The sequence below is a fragment of the Musa acuminata genome, chromosome BXJ3-6, assembly GCF_036884655.1.
Source record: "Musa acuminata AAA Group cultivar baxijiao chromosome BXJ3-6, Cavendish_Baxijiao_AAA, whole genome shotgun sequence".
Lineage (NCBI taxonomy): Eukaryota > Viridiplantae > Streptophyta > Magnoliopsida > Zingiberales > Musaceae > Musa > Musa acuminata.
The window spans coordinates 9,505,834-9,524,333 of NC_088354.1; the positions used below are offsets into that span (position 1 = coordinate 9,505,834).

An 18,500-nucleotide genomic window follows, 5' to 3' on the forward strand; every position below is an offset into this window, starting at 1 on the left:
ATTTTTTGCTAGCTCCAGAGGATAAAGGATAATGAGGTTTCTTCCATGACTATGGCGAGGTGAAAGCTCTCATAGAGATCACAGGATATCATTAATACTCCTTTAAAATTGCATAAAGGTATTTCTAAAGTGTTTTTCTGAAGGTTTTCACTTATGTTTGAAATTTCCTGAACAGAAAAAAGAAAAAGAAAAAGATTGACAGGGGAGACTGACCGGGCAAATCCAGTTTCGGAACCCAATTCTTGGGGGACCCGTACAGACTCACCCAGAAACATCTCCGCATGACGTGGTGAGGCCGGTCGACGCATTCTATCAAGAAGTGGGTCCCGTGAGGAGGGACATCACCCTGGTGGTCCCTCCAGGTGATTCGGCGTGGCTAAAATGGCCGTGTCGGGGAAACACAAATATCGATTTGCTAGAGGGAACGGGGGCGGAGAGGCGAGCAACACCCCCGGCATGTCGGGACCTCCGCAGCAACGGCAGGTAAGTACCTCCCTCCTGCACCAGTCTCCGATTATTTCCCCGAGTCGTGCGATTTTCTCGAAAGAGTTCTTGGGTCGCCGACCTCTGATCCCTTCTTTCGGTCTCCTCGCGGTCGCCTCAGGTCTCGCTGAGGGGCGCGAGCGCTAAGGAGATCACAAGGGACGCCCTCCTCGAGAAGCTTGCCCACGAGAGGGAGCTCCGTAGCTACCAGCGCCGTGCCTCCGCCGCTGCCCTATTCATCCAGGTTGGTACCCTACTTCCTTTCTCCCTATATTTTATCTTTTTGAATTGATATCGTGAAGATTGGGAATTTATGCATCGTCGACTCGTCGTGATTTAGTACGGAAATATTTTATAAAATTTTTATATAATTTCTGGAAATAAGGACGTATCATTTCCTAGGAGCACGATTGGTCCATTGACAATTCCAGACGTAATTTTTTTAGTGGTCGATTAGTGCCAATGTGAAAGTAGGCGTCAGGTTATAATACTTGCAGAATTAGATTTTGTGTCTTACTTGGGTTATAACTCTGAAGTCATTGTACACTTTGTAAAAGGACGTTGTTTGTTAGCTCTGCTATGTCCACATTAGGAGGTAACGATAAATTTGTTAACGCAGTCAAATAAATTTTTCAAAATTTAACTTACGAATTGAACATCTGCATCCACATATACGCCACATTTTATGTGGCAGCCCCACAATGTGTTTGTGCTAAGTTTGTCTGAAGTAAATGATGCAAAATGCTGAAAGATGATTCTGCATGGGTCTCCCTCTTTTTCTTGTGCCTCATGTACAATTTGACTGGATTGCAATTGGTTATCCTGTGACTGAATCTCAACAAGTGATTTTAACTTGTTTCTGGTTTGTTACTTCTCATTCAGAGAGTCTGGCGGAGGTATATTGTTATCAAGAAGATCTCAGAACAGCTTCAAGAAGAATGGGAAGCATTAGCTGATCACTATGATGATCACATGACTAGTGGATGGATCTCCAATAATTTCTTAAGACCCTTTCTTTTCTTTGCTACTCGCTCACCGGCTCTGTGGAAGCTACAACTTAGGAATGTGAAATGTGTCATGAAATGTTTTGGAATTCTCTTACAAAGTATTAGCTCAGCTGGTATGCAGATTTTCATAGTCCTTGCATTCTGAATGAAGTTTACTACATTCTTATTTTGCACCATGGAACTTCATCTAGAAGAGGTTGTTTTGATGCATTCATCAAACAGAATCCCTTAGTAATTCCAGAACTTCTACATTTCCTGCCATTTCATGCCACGCTGCATGTCGAGATCAACACTTCTTGCTGACTTTTTGTTCTTGTGACTTGTAGATGCACAAAAGAACTTTTGTTTACTATCTGTGGGTACCCAGCAGGAGAAATCTAAATGGCTTTATCAAGCACAAAGGCTAGTTTCATTGTGCCTGTTTTTCCTTGCGGAGTGTGATAATTCCAGTCATGTGGGTGACCTGGTTCCACTTACAGCTCTGGCAATGCGCTTAGTTGTTTCTTTAACTGATATAAAAGGATGGAAGAATCTAAGAGCTGATGATATCGGAGATGCACATTTTGCTGTGAATAGATTAATTGGATTTATGACTACAAACCTTAGTGGTATATATAGCTGTTTTAGGAAGTACATGCTGAGACATGGTCCTCAGAATGCTTCCTGCAGGACAATTTTCTCATCATCAGAAAATAATCTCCTGATTATTGCAAGTGCCATGACTTTATCTTTGCGCCCATTTCATTTGAAGAGGTTAGATGTGAATGACTCCAATGTTGTTGATGTGAATGATGCTTCTAAGAAGTACTGTGTATATATATTGACGATTCCATATTTGACTCGGCTTCTGCCAACGCTACTTCTGCCTGCTCTTAAACATGAGCGTGTTCTGCTACCATGTCTCACTGTTTTATCGGTAAACCTCTACTCATCATCTGTTTGGTTTTGGAACTTTATTATGCATAGCTTCATACATCAAATAACTGTTATTTAGGTTATGTTTTTATTAAATCTGTCCAATACATGCCCTGGAGATGAGTGTGTTTCCTGTTCATCTAGATTTAGAATCCAAGATGTTTGTTTTATGATTCTTCATTGCATATTCTTGAAGTACTATCAGTAAGATGGATATCTTTATCCAATAAGCTTTTAACTTTATGACAAAGATATCTGCTGCCTTAATTAAATTGTTTTCAGGAACTAATTCCTTATACACACATATGAGAGGTTTGTGCAATTCTATCTCTCAAGGAGAATTAAGCATCTCCTCCTTAATAATGGTTCTGCCTATGCTTTTAAATACGGTGACACATATACCAGCGCACTGATATGTACCTATCATTGAAAAAAATGAGTCCCAACTAGTACCCATACATAGTTCAAAGAGGTCCTTGATCGTGCTGGTATATATTAGGCAGTATGTGTCGTGCTGACGGTTATTTGAAACCATGATTCTGTTAGTTTTAGCACAAAACAATTATCATCTATTAACAATATACTCTTGGTATAGTGACAATTTAGATATCATTCAACTAATCAATATCTGGGTAGGTGCTTGCAGGTTTCCAAGGATAAAATCTTTGATGAGATGTTGAATCTGGACCAGTCTGAAATGTCAGGTCTGACTGCCAAAGCAGTTCCTTCCTTGGGCTGGGCCCTTGCAAACATTGTAAACTTGTCTATAGAAAATAATGATTCTGGTGCTTCTGGCTGTTTTGTCCAAGGTCTAAATTGTCAACTATATGTTCATGCTGTTAACTGTATCTCAGAGAATTTCCTACATTGGCTGGAGAGCAATGAAGGATTGGTGAAAAAGGATAGTGATGATATATTGGTGACTAGTGACTCTTTTCCAGGAGATGCTGATTCAGATGAATGCACTCGTGCGATGTTCCACACTGATCTTCTTAGACCTGTGCATCAACAGTGGCTTCTGAGGAAGCTTCTGACCATGACAAAAGCAATTACTCCGGCTGAAGTGGCAGATTCTTTTGTAACAAATCAGAGCTTAGAGGATCCTAGGAACTGGAGTCTACAAGATGTCATATATTTCTATTATTATTTCCTTCGAATATTTTCTTTGTTGAATCCTGTTGTTGGCTCGTTACCTATCCTTAATGTACTATCCTTTACTCCCGGATTCCTTCTGGAGCTTTGGGAAATACTGGAAAGTTCTATTTCTCGTGGAACTGATCATGTGTCTCATGAAGTCAAACAATTCAGAGATGAACCTTTCGAGAGACAGACTGAAGCGATATCTGATACAAGGCAACCTCGAAATATGAAGGACAGTGGAAGTAAGTGGGCAAATGTGCTACAAAAGATTGCTGGAAAGTCAACTAACGAAACTCATGCCTGTTCAAGAGATGTCCCTCTATTTCCGAGCCAGTGTGCTGAAGAAAGCTACGACATATGGGATATTGGAGCTATGAGACAAGGTGCTCAAGGGATTTCGAAGGATTTGTCATGCATCTTGTATCTCTTTTGTGCTACTTATGCACACTTGTTATTAGTTCTAGATGATATAGAATTCTATGAAAAACAGGTAATTGATGCTCACTCACTTTCTAGGTTGTTTTTGTTTTTTATGTGAATCTGATTTTGTCCCCCCTTTTTGGTGTTTGCTCCTTTTTCCATTAGGTTCCTTTCACGCTGCAGCAGCAGCGAAGAATTGCAGCAGTGCTTAATACATTTGTTTATAATTCTTTGGTCCACAATGGAAATAGTTGCAGACCAGTGATTGATGTGGCAGTCAGATGCCTTCATTTCCTGTATGAAAGGGACTGCAGGCACAAGTTTTGCCCATCTTTTCTATGGTTAGCGCCTGCTAGAAAAGGTTGGTTTCCAGTTGCAGCAGCTGCTAGGGCTCATGAAGCTGCATTTTCAAACCTGCAAGGTACAGATACTTCAACCATTCCTGCGGTGAGCTCTATTCTAACAACCGTACCACATGTATATCCATTTGAGGAAAGGTATGGTGCTGATTGGTTTTAAACGAGAATATTGCTTTTCCAATGTGGTTATTGTTTTTCAAATCATATATCAATTGTTTTCAAGCCTTAATATATGATTCATTTTATGAAGCTTTATATCAAGTGCTGTGGTTTTTTGCTAGATAACTATTAGTCTTCATCGATTCATTAGTGCAGAGGGTGTCTAATGATATCATAGTAAGATTGTTCTTTTGCAACTTGAGTGACCAGGGTCTAAATCATGAAAACAGCATCTCTGCTTGTGAAGTAAGGTCTTGTGTATTGTCTCTCCTAGGTCCTGTACTCGTGGGAGCCTTGTGCACAGGACTTGATTCTTTCTTTTAATCAACTCACTATTGTATTTTTCCTGCAACTACCAATCAAGTTCAGCATCTCAAATCTATTTTATTGTAGATTATATCCTTACATTGACAAGTCACCTGGAGCTGATAAGATTGTGATTGGATCATTTACATTAGACACTAGGTTGCAAGAACTGTTTCTGTTGGCTTATAGGTTTGAAGAGTTGCAAGAGATTGTGGAGCCTTGTTGAAGTCATTTGATTGTCTAGAAGCAACAAGCAACTCCAGAAGAATACTTGTGTTTTTAATGATTCGTGTTTCATCATTTAACATCCGTACACCTCATACAGGATTGGCTTCTGACTGGTAGAGTGTGGTTTGTACATAGATTGGTATTTAGATCTATCCTTCAACAAGTTTCTTTGATTGTCTTTTCAAACACAAGCCTAATGAACCGTTCCACTTAACACTAATCAATTGTAGATAACAAAAATAAAAAAGACATGAATGACATTTTCAATATGATCAAGTAAAGAAAGCAAAAGAGCAGCCTAGTGCACGAGGTTCCCACCAATGTGGTCTTATTTTTGCAATCAGAGAGATTATATTCATAACTTGAAGCATGATAAGGCCCATCCTCATCACCATCAAGAATGAAGAGATGTAAAATTTCTTTTCAGATCTGGTGGTGCAGTAGTATAGAGGACTATAATAATCAGGACCTCTGGTCATCCTTATATACTTAAACATTGAATTTTTTTTCATTTAGCCATGTTTTCCTGTTAAGTGTCTGGTAAGAACCTAAAGCATAAGAAAGTGTCATTGCCCCGTTCGGTACATAGAACATTGGCAACCTGAATCTCACCTAAGTTTCTAGAAGGTTGCTAGCTCCAGTTTTGTCATTGTATGAATAAAATGAAATGAAATTTGTCACAGAAACTAGGGTAAGTTTAACTTATAAATTATTGTGAAACTTTAGGAAGATCGGGAAGAGGGATGCTTATTTTCTTTCATCATAATTATGATAACTCAGTCGAAAAGAACTATAGATAGGTGACTTATAGGATGTCAAACTTTTTGGCTGTGCATCAAGGGAAGTAGGAACATGTTTCTAGCACTAGACATGTAAGAAGAATTGATGTTACACGAACTGGAAACCTTAAAGTAGATTTCTTGTCATAAATGAAATGCATCTGAAGGATTTGGTTATTATGAATTTATGATAATTATAAGGTATAGAGACTTGGTTAAGATGGGGGTTAGTTGCATCTGGAAATTCACCTCTGCTCTTTATGCCTTTTATAAATTTATGGTCAATACTATTTCTACATGACCAGAAAACATAGAATAATTTTGGTTTTCTTATAGCTTTTCTTTTGAATTTTATTTATAGTCTATAATTCTTTTTGCTAATGTATATACTATATAGTGGCAGAGTTGAGATGATTTAAATGGCATTGTATTCCTCTAAATTGCTGATCCCTGAATTACTTGGTCCTCGGCCTGTCAATCATGCATTTGACCTTTGATAACAGGATGGATTTATACACATAAGAAATAATTATCATTTGCCTATTTAGTCCATGATTTCGTAATATCCAGTTTCCACTATGTTCTGGAAGCAGAATTTGATGTGACGCATTATGGATTGTTGCCTGGTACATACGGGTTTATTAACAAGTTCTCTGAGATAAAATGGTCATAGCATCCCTATTTATGATACATATTCAAAAAGTGAAAGGATGTTAAATGAATAGTGCTGTTCATAGATCAAATCAAGCGTGCCCAGGCTTCCCTTAATTTTAGGTCTTTGGCCAACTTGGTCCAGCCACATGTGATCAACACAAATGTGCACTGAGTCTGACTTGCTTCCGCCATCCTAAAGATTTAAACAATGTTAAAGCTGGGTTGGGTCTATAGCCCCTAGGCTTGGCTTAGTATAAACCCTGGGCTATTAGCACCCTTGGAGAAAGTTTACTTAGTCAATAGTCATCATCACTTCTGACATTCCATCTTTTGAAGTTAAGACCTTTAACAACTAAAAGGGTCCTTATTTGCTCATGGATTAAAAAAGAAGAGATTGTTTGAGATGAGAGGAACAACCACTTTTTACTCTCTGTTTGTATTATAAATGTAGACATAATCAGCAGATGTTAAATTTAACTTTCCTCTAGCCTTCTTCTCAAACAGTATTAGTTGTTAGTTGGACTTGAATGTCTTAACATTGTATTGAACTGTTGTCTGTGCTCCTGGTGAGATCTTACTAGTTCTGATGAATTATTAGATTGTTTTAAGCAGCGATTTCAATAGGCGCTCGAGTGAGGCGAGGCGAGGCCCGAGGGCCTCGCTTCATGTCCAGGCGCCTCGCTTCAAAGAGGCGCCACCTAGGTGCTCGCCCGAGCCTAGGCGATCGAACCAGTGTTTTACATTTGGTTCGATCTCCGGTGCTTTAGTTGGTTCGATCGAACCAACTAAAGCACCGATATCAGCCTCCCAACATCCATCTCGTGACTTCCTCAACCCTAACCCTGCTTGCGATTCTGCCGTTGACATTTCCTCTCTACTGCTGCTGCCTCTCTCCGCTATCGTTGCCTGTTTGTCGCTGCTCTCCACTGTCGCTGTCGTTGCTTGTCGTTGCTGTCACTGCTGCCGTTGTCACTATCACCCCTCGTCGCTCCCGCTCCTGTTACCGCTGCTGCTTCTCTCAGTCAGCAGTCTCAGTCTTACTCTTACACCACTGTCGTTGCTCGCTACTACCGCTATCGGTGTCGCTGCCACTACCGCTGCTTGCCACTATCGTCGCTCCCACTCCCGCTCCTACTAAATCAATTTTTTTTTTTAATTTTAATACTGCTATTTTTTATTTATTTGAAATTATTGTTATTGTTTTGAATTTTGAGATTTTTTTGTTAATGTGATATTGTGATTCTATAAGATTTTTTAATTTAATATCATATTTTTATTTAAATAATTATATTTATTAATTATTTTATATATTTTTATATTTTAGCGCCTCGTTTTGCTCAGGCGAGCGCCTAGCGCTTCGGGCGTTTTTGCACCTTGGTGCCTTTTCACGCCTAGCGCTTTTTAAATCACTGGTTTTAAGTCATTTGTTTCAGTATACTTCCATTGTGGATTTGTGATTTATCATTCACTATGCCAAAGAAAAAAACTTAACATTCCTGCCTTGGTTGATGTCTAATACATCCTTTTATTGACTATGCATAGTTGCTAGTTGTATTATGTTCTGTTGATGTTCATTTTGTCTTCCATTGTCTTACAACATTACTTTGCTAGTAACCACATCAAGAAGAGTTCACACAGTTTTACTTTTGAGATTAATGCTTATCCTATTTCTGTGTGGGATTTTCTTTTAGTTCATAATGATGCCTTCTTGCAGGGTTCAAATGTTTAGGGAACTCATCAAGTTGGACAAAGTTTCCAGAAGAGTGGCTGGTGAATTATCTGGACCAGCTTCTGGTTCAATTGCTATTGTTGTTCGTCGAGACCACATTGTTGAAGATGGATACAAGCAATTGAACTTCCTTGGGCCTAAGTTGAAGTCATGCATTAATGTTTCATTTATTAATGAAAGTGGTCTTCCCGAGGCTGGTCTTGACTATGGTGGTCTGTCAAAGGAGTTTTTAACTGATTTGTCTAAGTCTGGCTTTAACCCAGAGTAAGTCATATTTAATTTGTGCTTTATTTTTTTTTCAGATGCATCTCAAATATATGAAATCTAAAGGATAAACACTTATTTTTGGTTGGGGCAGGTTTGGTCTATTTTCACAGACATCCACCTCAGATAGCAGCTTAATTCCTAATATGGCTGCTAGATTGTTAGATAATGGCATTGAGATGATTGAATTCCTTGGTAGGGTTGTTGGGAAAGCACTTTATGAAGGCATTTTACTGGAGTATTCTTTTTCATTGGTATTTGTGCAAAAGCTACTAGGTCGGTATAGCTTTCTTGATGAACTCTCAACTCTGGATTCTGAACTCTACAGAAATCTTATATATGTAAAGGTAAATAATTTTCTTCAAGCTTTAGTCTCTCTTTAAGTTGTATGGTCTTGCTGCATGTTTTCATAAGTCAGGTGATGCTTGCTTAAACTGTTTTATTTAGTCATTTTGAGCCTACGTTTTGATAATAGATCATGGTCATTTTTATAAGAATACCTTTCAGCTATGTCGGAGAACAGATTTTTAAATATGTTGATGCTATTTAATTTCTACGAAGATTATGTACTAAATCAATATTATATTTTCAATCAATTTTTAAAAATGATTTTGATCTCAAGTTACTTTAGTTTTTCATGTTACAAGCAAGATTTAGGATCACTTTTACATATGTACTTCAGTAACTTTGTAATATTAGATTCCTGCAATGACGCATCATTTGCTATCGTGGTTTGTTGCAATTATATTTAGAAGAATTTACTTCCTTCCCTTGGTTATATGAAAAGTTCTAGATCTCTTGGCATGTATATAGGAAATCTCTAAGGACTACTTGGATGAAGAATAAAATCTCGAGTTTCAACTGATGCCTTACCTGCTTAGAATCATCAATCATTATAGGCTACAATGCTATAATCCTAATTGGACTAAATAATGCATCAGGTCTTGACTAAAATATCTCTCAAATTCACTGCTTTATGTTCATTTTAGAACTGGACAAAACCCCCAGGGTCCTTTATGTTGGTCGATAACAGCCATGTAGGGATGGTCATCCTAGTTAAGGTATAGTCGGTATAGTCTGACCCAGTGCTTTTAAAAGATGCCTAGGCTGTCACGGACAAGACTGTAAACGGGGTGTTTGATGTAATGCTCATGTATGTCCATGTCTTTCAGTTTTGTTCATGCTTTTCACAGCATGTAAAGGGCTGATAGTAGGCTTAGCAGCTCCATTTTCTTTGGTTTTGGTGGTCGTTTTAGGCTTGCAAACAAAGGTTGTATCATGTGGGCACTTGTGGGGATTTCGGTCTGTAGTGGACCATTTTGGACCCTTTGTTGTGCGGTCGTTCAGAGCTTGTGAAGTATGTTTGTAATTTACATTGACTATGAAGTGTTTGCTGAAATGATTGATTGTGGATCCCGAGTGAGATGCTTTCTTTAACTCGTTTTCTCTTTTGTAGGTCCTAAGAGACTATAGGAGGTTTCGGGGAGGTTGATCTTTGCGGACGGACACGCAAGGGTGCCGCACGACTTAGGCAAAACCAGCTAAGTGTGTGACAAGATGCTAACCTAGGCGCTCGGGCGAGGCAAGGTAAGGCCCAAGCGCCTCACGCAGGGTTCGGGCGATGCTCTTCAGTCGCCTCACTCGAGCACCTCGCATAGGGTCCAAGCGACTCACTTCATTGAAGAGTCGCCTGGGCGTTCGCGTGAGCTGAGGCACCGGGCGCCTTAGGCGAGCACCTGATTGAATCCAATGAGTTGAACCAAATTTTGGACTCTGGTTTGATTCAACAATGACTTGGTTAGTTCAATTAAATCTACTAAGTCTAATAGTAAACATTGAAACCCACCCCCTTCCCTCGACTCGCTCGGTAAAGATCTGCCGTTGCTTCCTCTGTAGCCGATGAAAAGGTCCAATCTTCCTATTCCACCACCGACTAAGTCCTTCGCCATCGACGTAAAGGTTCGAATCTTCCTCCTTCACCATTGCTTTTTTCATGCGTAGTTCCCTCTACCGCTTAATCTTTTATGTGCAGCTCCCTCCGTCATAAAGGGATAGGTTTGCAGCTTTCTCCGTTGCTATTGTCGCTCGGGCGATGCAAGGCGAGGCCCAAGCGCCTCGCACAGGGTCCGAGCGATGCTCTTCACTCGCCTCACTCGAGCACCTCGCATAGGATCCAAGCGACACACTTCATTGAAGCATTGCCTGGGCATTCGCGTGAGCCAAGGCATCGGGCGCCTCAAGCGAGCGCCTGATTGAATCCATATTGTTAACAATGGATTAAAACTACTCTTAACAATGGATTATTAATCCTTGGAACTGATAATTAAAACTGCTATTAACTATTGTTACCATATTTTCATTTTATATTATATATATTTTAAAATTATATTATATATTTTAATATTTTAATATTCTAGATCAACTCGCTTGACCTTGGCACCTTTTGGCGCCTAGTGCTTTTAAAAACACTGGTCTAACGACTCTAACCAAGGTTATATATTAGTCTGATGCCACATTCGGTCATCTAGTGGACCAATAAGGTACTGGTATTTCAGGTGGTATACTGATCTATATTGTTTGGTAAAGTTGAATATTATAATAAAAAAATAAATGAACTGATATCTACTGTTGTTGAGCCATATGTATTGTGTCAATACTTGATTGAAGTAGTAAAAATTGTTTAGTATGTATCTGTCTGTTTGGCATTTGAAACCTGAGAGTTGAGTCTAAGGCCTCATTTCTAAATAGGCCCTCAGCTCCAATATCAAGAGGAAGCTTCTGCTTTGAGTCAGTTTGTCTTCTAATATCTCGTATGAGTCAGTATCAGCCTTCCAACCTTCTCCCAATTCAAGGAGACTGCTGTTTTGTCTTCTAATTATCGTATGTGTCAATATCAGCTTTCCAACCATCTCCCAATTGAAGGAGGCTGCCACCTTCCTATGAACTCCTAGTCCAAGTAGAAGACTAGTTTGACAAATGTAGTTCATGTCTATGCTGTTCTCATCAGTATTCATCAGCTAGTGTTGAGGCGGCTGTCATGTAGGCAGGTAGGTCCAAGGCACCCTCTTTTCCAAGTGGTTTGACTCTGCCATACTTGAGTCTGGACAACATGGACTGACCTTGAAGTGAACCATATGTCCTGCCCCAAGCTGACCGATGTGATGTCTGATGTTCTTGTTGATGGCATTTTAGTGTCAGGTCTAAGACTCTTAAGTTCTGGGTGATTTAGGGTGACGCTGCTCCATAACAAATTTAAGTAGCTGTATCCTGGGGGCATATATTTTTAGCTTTACTCATACTGTCACATTATGATATTCCTAATTTTTAGTCATCTTTGTGGTGTGTTTTTAGGAGCCAAATTACAGATTTCATGAATATCAGTTTATATTCAATTATTTCTTTATAATGTGAGTAGCTTCCTAGAGAATGTCCCTGGCATAGCAGATGTCATCTTGAAACAAAATCTTCACAGCCAATTTTTAGTTTGGGCATTATGTTACATAGATATCTCCCTTTTCCGATATTTTTGCGTTCGAAGCACATGCAGGTCTCCAGTAGAACGTTGTAGCCTTTTGATCAGAGATTTAGGTGCATACCATATTGCAGCTGGTTATTGACTATGCTTGGCTTTGACATCTTAAGTGTTCACTCAAATGTACTCAGTAAGGCACATTGGAGTAAAGATTTAGGTGTATACCATTGTAGAAGCCAAGTTTCTCTTCTGTCTGTATATGCTTTAGGTTGGATTTTGGCACATTAACTTGGTAGCTAAGAGCAGGGTTTTGAATACTGGTCCATACCGGTGTACCAAGCTCTTCTAGGTGCGGTACATATCGGTATGTACCATCGATACACCAGGGCATACTGACGGCATGTCCTAAAACCTTAAAAATGCCTTCACCTACCATGTCAGAGCGTACCGGTCGTATGTCCTAAAACCATAAAAATGCCTCCACCTATCATGTCAGAGCGTACCGACCGGTATGCCTTGGTAATGGTCGAAATCCGAGGCGGTACTGGTCGGTATGCCTCGATATTGGTTGGTATGTCTTAGTACCAATCAAAACATTAGTATCGCCTGGTAGAGGATGGTCCACATACCAGTATCCTCTCGGACCAGTATGTACCGCCTGTACCGGGCGATACACATCGAAATTGAGGACCCTGGTTAAGAGTATATTTTTGTTGAATCTTTGATAGGGACTTCTCAATTTTGAATTTCTTTAAAAGCTTGCTCCATATCAATGGAGAAGGATTTTATGATACCTTTTTGTTCTTTCATGTTCAAAAGTTCAAAAAATATTAGTTGTCATAAAATGGCAAGTAACCTATAATATGCTGCCATTGAGGAACAAGTTTTGGAATCCATGCCATTAATAATTGGCACTTATTTTTCTGAGCTGACCAGTGGTATCAAAGGAGTTGACTGGTACATTTGCTTATGTTTACTTTATGATTATGATTGCCTTTGTTACGATGATGAAAATATTAATGTTTTTTTTGTTGATGTTGACACTGTTAAATTCATTTCACACTTCAGTATTACATGTATATTTAGATTGAAACTTTAAATATTCTTATATTCAACAGCATTTTGATGGTGATGTCACGGATCTAGCTTTAGATTTTACCGTTGCTGAGGACATATGTGGGAAAAGGATTGTCACCGAGCTTAAACCTGGTGGTACAAATATCTCGGTAACAAATGAGAATAAGTTGCAATATGTACATGCAATGGCAGATTACAAACTGAATCGCCAAGTATGTTTGTGGTTGTGATACTTAGGCATGTTATTTTATATTGCCTGTGATTACTGATACTTCTCTTTACCGAATGTATGATGCAGATACTCCCGTTTGCAAATGCGTTTTATAGAGGCTTGATTGATCTCATATCTCCATCTTGGTTGAGCTTATTTAATGCAAATGAATTCAACCAGGTACTTCTCCCTTCAGATGTGATGTGATAGAATTGTAACATTTTGTATAATGGCATTGACTCAGGGCACTTAAGAGAGGCCCAATAATAACATATAGAAAATCAGAGATGATCTTCATATTTAGACATCTTGTGGTTATCTGCAAAATTCCACTACATATTCTTACAATGTAATATCTTTCCGTCAGACACTTGAGGGATTCTTTTTATGGTCAACTCATGATGTTGTTGCATTATTATTTTTCCTATGTTCATGCCTGATGATAAATTATGCAGAAAATAATAAACATTCGAAGCTCATTGCACATTTGATTTGATCTGTTTCATCTAATGGAAATTCCTGTAAACAATGGACTTTTAAATTTGCTGGGGAACTCCTCCCTTCTTTTGAGAAGTTGGTATCCTGTGTGGTCTTATGATCCATACTTGCCTCATGCAGTTGCTTTCAGGCGGTATAAATGACTTCGATGTTGATGATCTCCGAAGCAATACAAAGTATTCTGGTGGTTATTCTGAGACAAGTCGTACAGTCAAGCTCTTCTGGGAGGTACTGATCTAATAAAACCAAGGGTTTTTTTATGACTAATCTGAAGTTCAACACGTGGGAAAACGTTACATCATTGCATTTATGTTTCTGGTTCTGTGCAGCATTCTTTTGTTGCCATGTTGGAGTGGTCAGTTAGCATGATCTCCTAAATCATATTCTGCATCTTAAGTGGTTTTCGCTCTGTGAGAAAAATAATATATAATGCACCAAGAGTCTTGGCTGTGAAATATAAACTAATGATGTTTTTTTTTTCAATGTTGGATGATCATTTGAGTGTTAAGGTGATCATTAGAAGTTACAATGTCATCCAAGGATCATTCTTGCGTATCATAAACTAAATGCTAGTTATTTTTTTGTCTTTTTAAATATAACTACATTAAATAGTCTGGTGTCATAGACAAATTACTTTCATAGATTGTTTACCTAATTATAATTAACAAAGTTCAATCTACTAATAGTAGTTGATTTCAGTTCAAGTTTATTTGACATGCCATTATTGAGAACAATGTCCAAAATGTTAATGTTGTTGAGCTGAGGACATTGAGATTGATAGCTGGTGTTACAAGGAATAAATAGATTAGAAAATGATTGCATACTTGGAAATGTATATATTGTTCGTTTAGGAGAGATGGCGGAAAGTGATTTAAGGTCGTTTAGTTATTTTTTAAGAAGACCATTAAATTTTCCAATAAGGATAAGTAGGGGAGGAAACCAAAGTAGTTTTGATCGAGAGCAATGAGAAATGGCTACACTACCCTGGACTTGTAGAAGATATTTAGTTAATTTGTTACAATTTGCAAGAAATCCATGTGTCATTTGTACCTTAGATATGGTCTCTTAAGGATCTGTTGCTTTGTTAATGGTGAAATGTTTTAAAATGGAGTTCAACCTTGGACACGACACTAACCACTCTATGTTGGCACTAGGCTTGATCTAGGCTTAATTTCTCATCAATCAGACTGTTGAAATTGCTTGAATAGGAGTTGAAGCAGCTTGGGACAGCTCTTTACGACTTGAGACAATCAACAAGAGGTGATATTTCAGCATTCTTAAGCACTTTCCAGCCCTTTTGGAACATCATAGTACCTATCTAACTTGGTATGATAGCAATGAAATTTTATCTCCATTGGTTGAAGTGTAAGAAAGGATCTCAATCCAAAAAGACAAGCACAAGAAGGTCATAGTGAGAAGATCGGTGAAGTGACTGTCATACTGTTCGTTACAGTAGGAAACGACTGGTATGTACTAGTCTGCCTGACAACTGGTACACTGGTACATTGACCAGCCCGTTTCGGGCAGCACAGAGGACGAGTGGGGTGTTCTGTTTTTTATGCCTATGTATCGCCTGATACAGTTAATACTTGATCGTTCTTGACCTGTATTGGTTAGTAACCATCAGATTTTGACCGTACCAGTCCAATCGAGCCAAATCACTTGACCATATTGGTGATACACAAGGGGTGTACTGGATGGTGCACCTTCGCTTCCTGCATGCTGCCTGAAATGGGCTGGTCAGTGTACTGGTTGTTGGGCAGACTGATATGTACCAGCTGTTTCGGACTATATCATGCAATATGACAGTCACTGGTTAGCACTTCTATAAAATATAGCAATTAATTGTACAATGGCACTAATTCGGTTCAGCTGATAGATCTTTTACTGTCATTGAACTCTATGTGGAGTAGTATTATTAGTAAGAGCTATCAAATTCCTTATATGGGTTTTGTTAAACTCTCTCAGGTCTTTACATCTTCTCATACCACTAATGTGATTGACATATATCTCTTTGCCGTGCATTTGTGAGTCCTGTTTGGACATGTCCATCTTTTCAAAAGGATTATCTTCTATATGTCCACCTTGCAGGTTGTGAAAGGCTTTAAAGCAATTGAAAGGTGCATGTTACTGAAGTTTGTGACAAGCTGTTCACGTGCTCCTTTACTTGGGTTCAAGCACCTACAGCCTGCCTTCACCATTCACAAGGTATTATTTTGCTTGAGGCTTTTGATACATCTAATCTCATGTAATCAGTAACTTGTACAATCTATATTAAAGGCTTTAATTTTAGAGGAAAAGATCTCTATCCTGGCTCAGGAAGAAGCCCACTGCTGGGTAAAGATTGGATTCTATGGCCCCGTCCCTGTTGGAATCTGAGACTTGGTTGGTTAACCTGTTACACTGTCATGCCTGGGGTCAGACTAGACCCATATGAGACTTCTAATGGCAATTTTAAGTTGTGAAATACTCTTTTACATAGCAATTATCATTTTCTTAAGTGTGGCGTTACTAAAGAAAATCCTTCTAGTAGGACCCTATTTACAGATTTTTTATTGTTTGTTCAAGGACTAAGGTAAAATTTCTGTTGGCGGGGTAACTGGGGTTGGGTTGCTGGTGTCCCTGTAGCATTGGTATAGCTAGGTGGTTCGGTGGCGGTCATGGTGGCGATGGAGGTTGTGTAATGGTGATGAAGAAAGAGATGATGATGTTGTTGGTGATGGTGGTGGTTGTGTAGAAAGGCAATCAAGTGGAAGAGTGGTGTGATGGAGAAGATTGCAAGATGGAGTGGAAAATGTCGGTTGGCCTGGTAAGTGGGGAAGAAAAGAGTGAAAAGATACAAATATTATTAGTGGTGTAATTAAGCATTTTTGTGTGAGATTTTGGAATGCTTGAAGTATATTCCATTTCTGTTATATGTTACTGATGGCAGTTCTTTTTCCGTTGTTACCTTGTCCTGTATATCAAGTTGCATATTCTGTTGAGGGGTTTAAACCAATAATGCAGAGGGTTATCTGCAATATAGTATCTCTTGAAGTTATTAAATATAAAGTGCTCGATGTCATCCATCTTTCCTGACCTTAAACGTTCTGGATAAAGATCCTAGGGTTTAGTTTTCCATGCAGTAAAATGCTTAGATTAATGACTTATTCAGGCGTATATTTAATTAGCCCAACAAAATTGAAGGTTAGTTTGGTTTTGGAAAATGCATACTTATAGTTGCCAGTTAGATCCTGGAATGTTATGGAATGGTCATATCAAAGTGACCTTGATAGCTTGAATATCTCCTCCATTTCTATGTATGGCCTGACAATGTAGGCTGACAATGTAGCCTCACAACCACCTTAAGCATGCTCGAGACACTAGGGAGAGCTTACGAGTCAGTTTCATGTGAGGCCTTTCCAACTATTTATCTGTTGCTACATAGATAAAAGTATGGGTAAAAAAGAGTGTTGATGACACAAATAGCTCCAGATCTCGTTCAAAATCTACAAGCAATTTGCTGTTTTATTACTGTTTGTTACACAATGAATTTGATTCTAATGTTCCGCCTGAAATATATTTGTTACTTAGTCCCAGCTGGTTTCCAATTTGTATGTTCAGGTCGCGTGTGATTTACCCCTATGGGCTACACTAGGTGGACAAGATGTGGATCGGCTTCCCTCGGCTTCCACCTGCTACAATACACTCAAGGTAAATGACAAGATGCATCTTCGGTACATTATTCTTCAAGTTGCTATCGCTGTTTTCCTAGTTAAACAACTACTCTTAATTTGGCAGCTCCCGACATACAAACGATCGAGTACGTTGAGGAACAAGCTTCTCTATGCAATCAGTTCAAACACTGGATTCGAACTTTCTTAACTGTACATCATTCGACTTGTGTAATTTGTATATCCTCCTGCACCCCCGTCCGACATCATGTCCAACAGGCTGTGGTAAAGTGAAAGATGTATATTAGCATTACCGCATCGCAAGAGAGATCAGTGTATGGTTGTGACCACAGGTGGCATTGCAATGTATTGTTTGAGGACTCGTCGATCCTCACAGACCGACCAAGGCATGTCTGTTCTGCTCTGTAATGACGTATTGACTTTGTCCACTCTCCTTGTGGTCAGAACAGATCGATGCGTGCAGGAAGTTATACTACCCTTCTCCATCTACGAGATGAGGAGTATGTTTAGAATATCTCGTTCCTGCTACAAAGTTGATGGGAATCCATGTTTGCAGTAGAGATTGGAAACAGCTTTGTTGGCAGCAAGAAAGGAAACAGAGAAAACCAGAGGACGCTTCGTTGACTTCGAGCATGAAGTTTGCACCAAATCTTTTCTAGTACTGTAAGACAAAATCGCATTGTCCAAATGAAAAAGGACCCAAGATTCCCAACACTATTAGATCTGTCACCTCATAAGCAGCACTGGAAGACATTGGCACTGGCACTGGCACTGCCAAATGGTGGGAGAAACCTTCACAGCTCATGAAGTGTGTTATGTAGTAACTCCTTTTATTCTATTTTTGTTTGTATCATCTAATCTGTCAAGCCATCAACAGGAAGTTATTTGTTTGGATGGATATACTATTCTCACCACTGAAGTCTTATCAACACACCTCTGCATTCCACCATTTTTTGAAGAGCTTATGTTGCTGCTAACATCTTCGATCATCTTTCAGTGGCAATTAAGGTAGCTTACTGCAGTGGAAGTGTATACAGAAGACGACCATTGGAATAGAGGTAAGAATGCCTGAGGAAAGCATATGATATTGCGAGTGACTTGATGTTCTCTTTTAAGTACATGATC

General features: G+C 39.1%; 1 protein-coding gene across 2 annotated transcripts; it reads left to right on the plus strand.

The window, feature by feature from the left end:
• The first annotated feature begins 290 nt into the window (after nt 1–290).
• Nucleotides 291–18,333, plus strand: LOC135640199 (E3 ubiquitin-protein ligase UPL7-like). Of its 2 annotated transcripts, XM_065154428.1 has the most exons (14): nt 326–483; nt 605–727; nt 1,366–1,603; nt 1,817–2,406; nt 3,052–4,035; nt 4,131–4,462; nt 8,165–8,443; nt 8,538–8,790; nt 13,034–13,204; nt 13,291–13,383; nt 13,822–13,929; nt 15,793–15,909; nt 17,305–17,394; nt 17,482–18,333. In XM_065154428.1, the coding sequence occupies exons 1-14, from the start codon at nt 382–384 to the stop codon at nt 17,563–17,565; spliced, it is 3,564 nt and encodes a 1,187-aa protein (XP_065010500.1). In that variant the 5' UTR covers nt 326–381; the 3' UTR covers nt 17,566–18,333. The 2 variants fall into 2 exon arrangements, with proteins under 2 accessions (XP_065010501.1, XP_065010500.1); XM_065154429.1 differs by lacking the exons at nt 13,034–13,204; nt 13,291–13,383; nt 13,822–13,929; ... (1 more) ...; nt 17,305–17,394; nt 17,482–18,333 and adding an exon at nt 9,900–10,318 and having other exon boundaries at nt 291–483.
• Nucleotides 18,334–18,500: the final 167 nt, after the last annotated feature.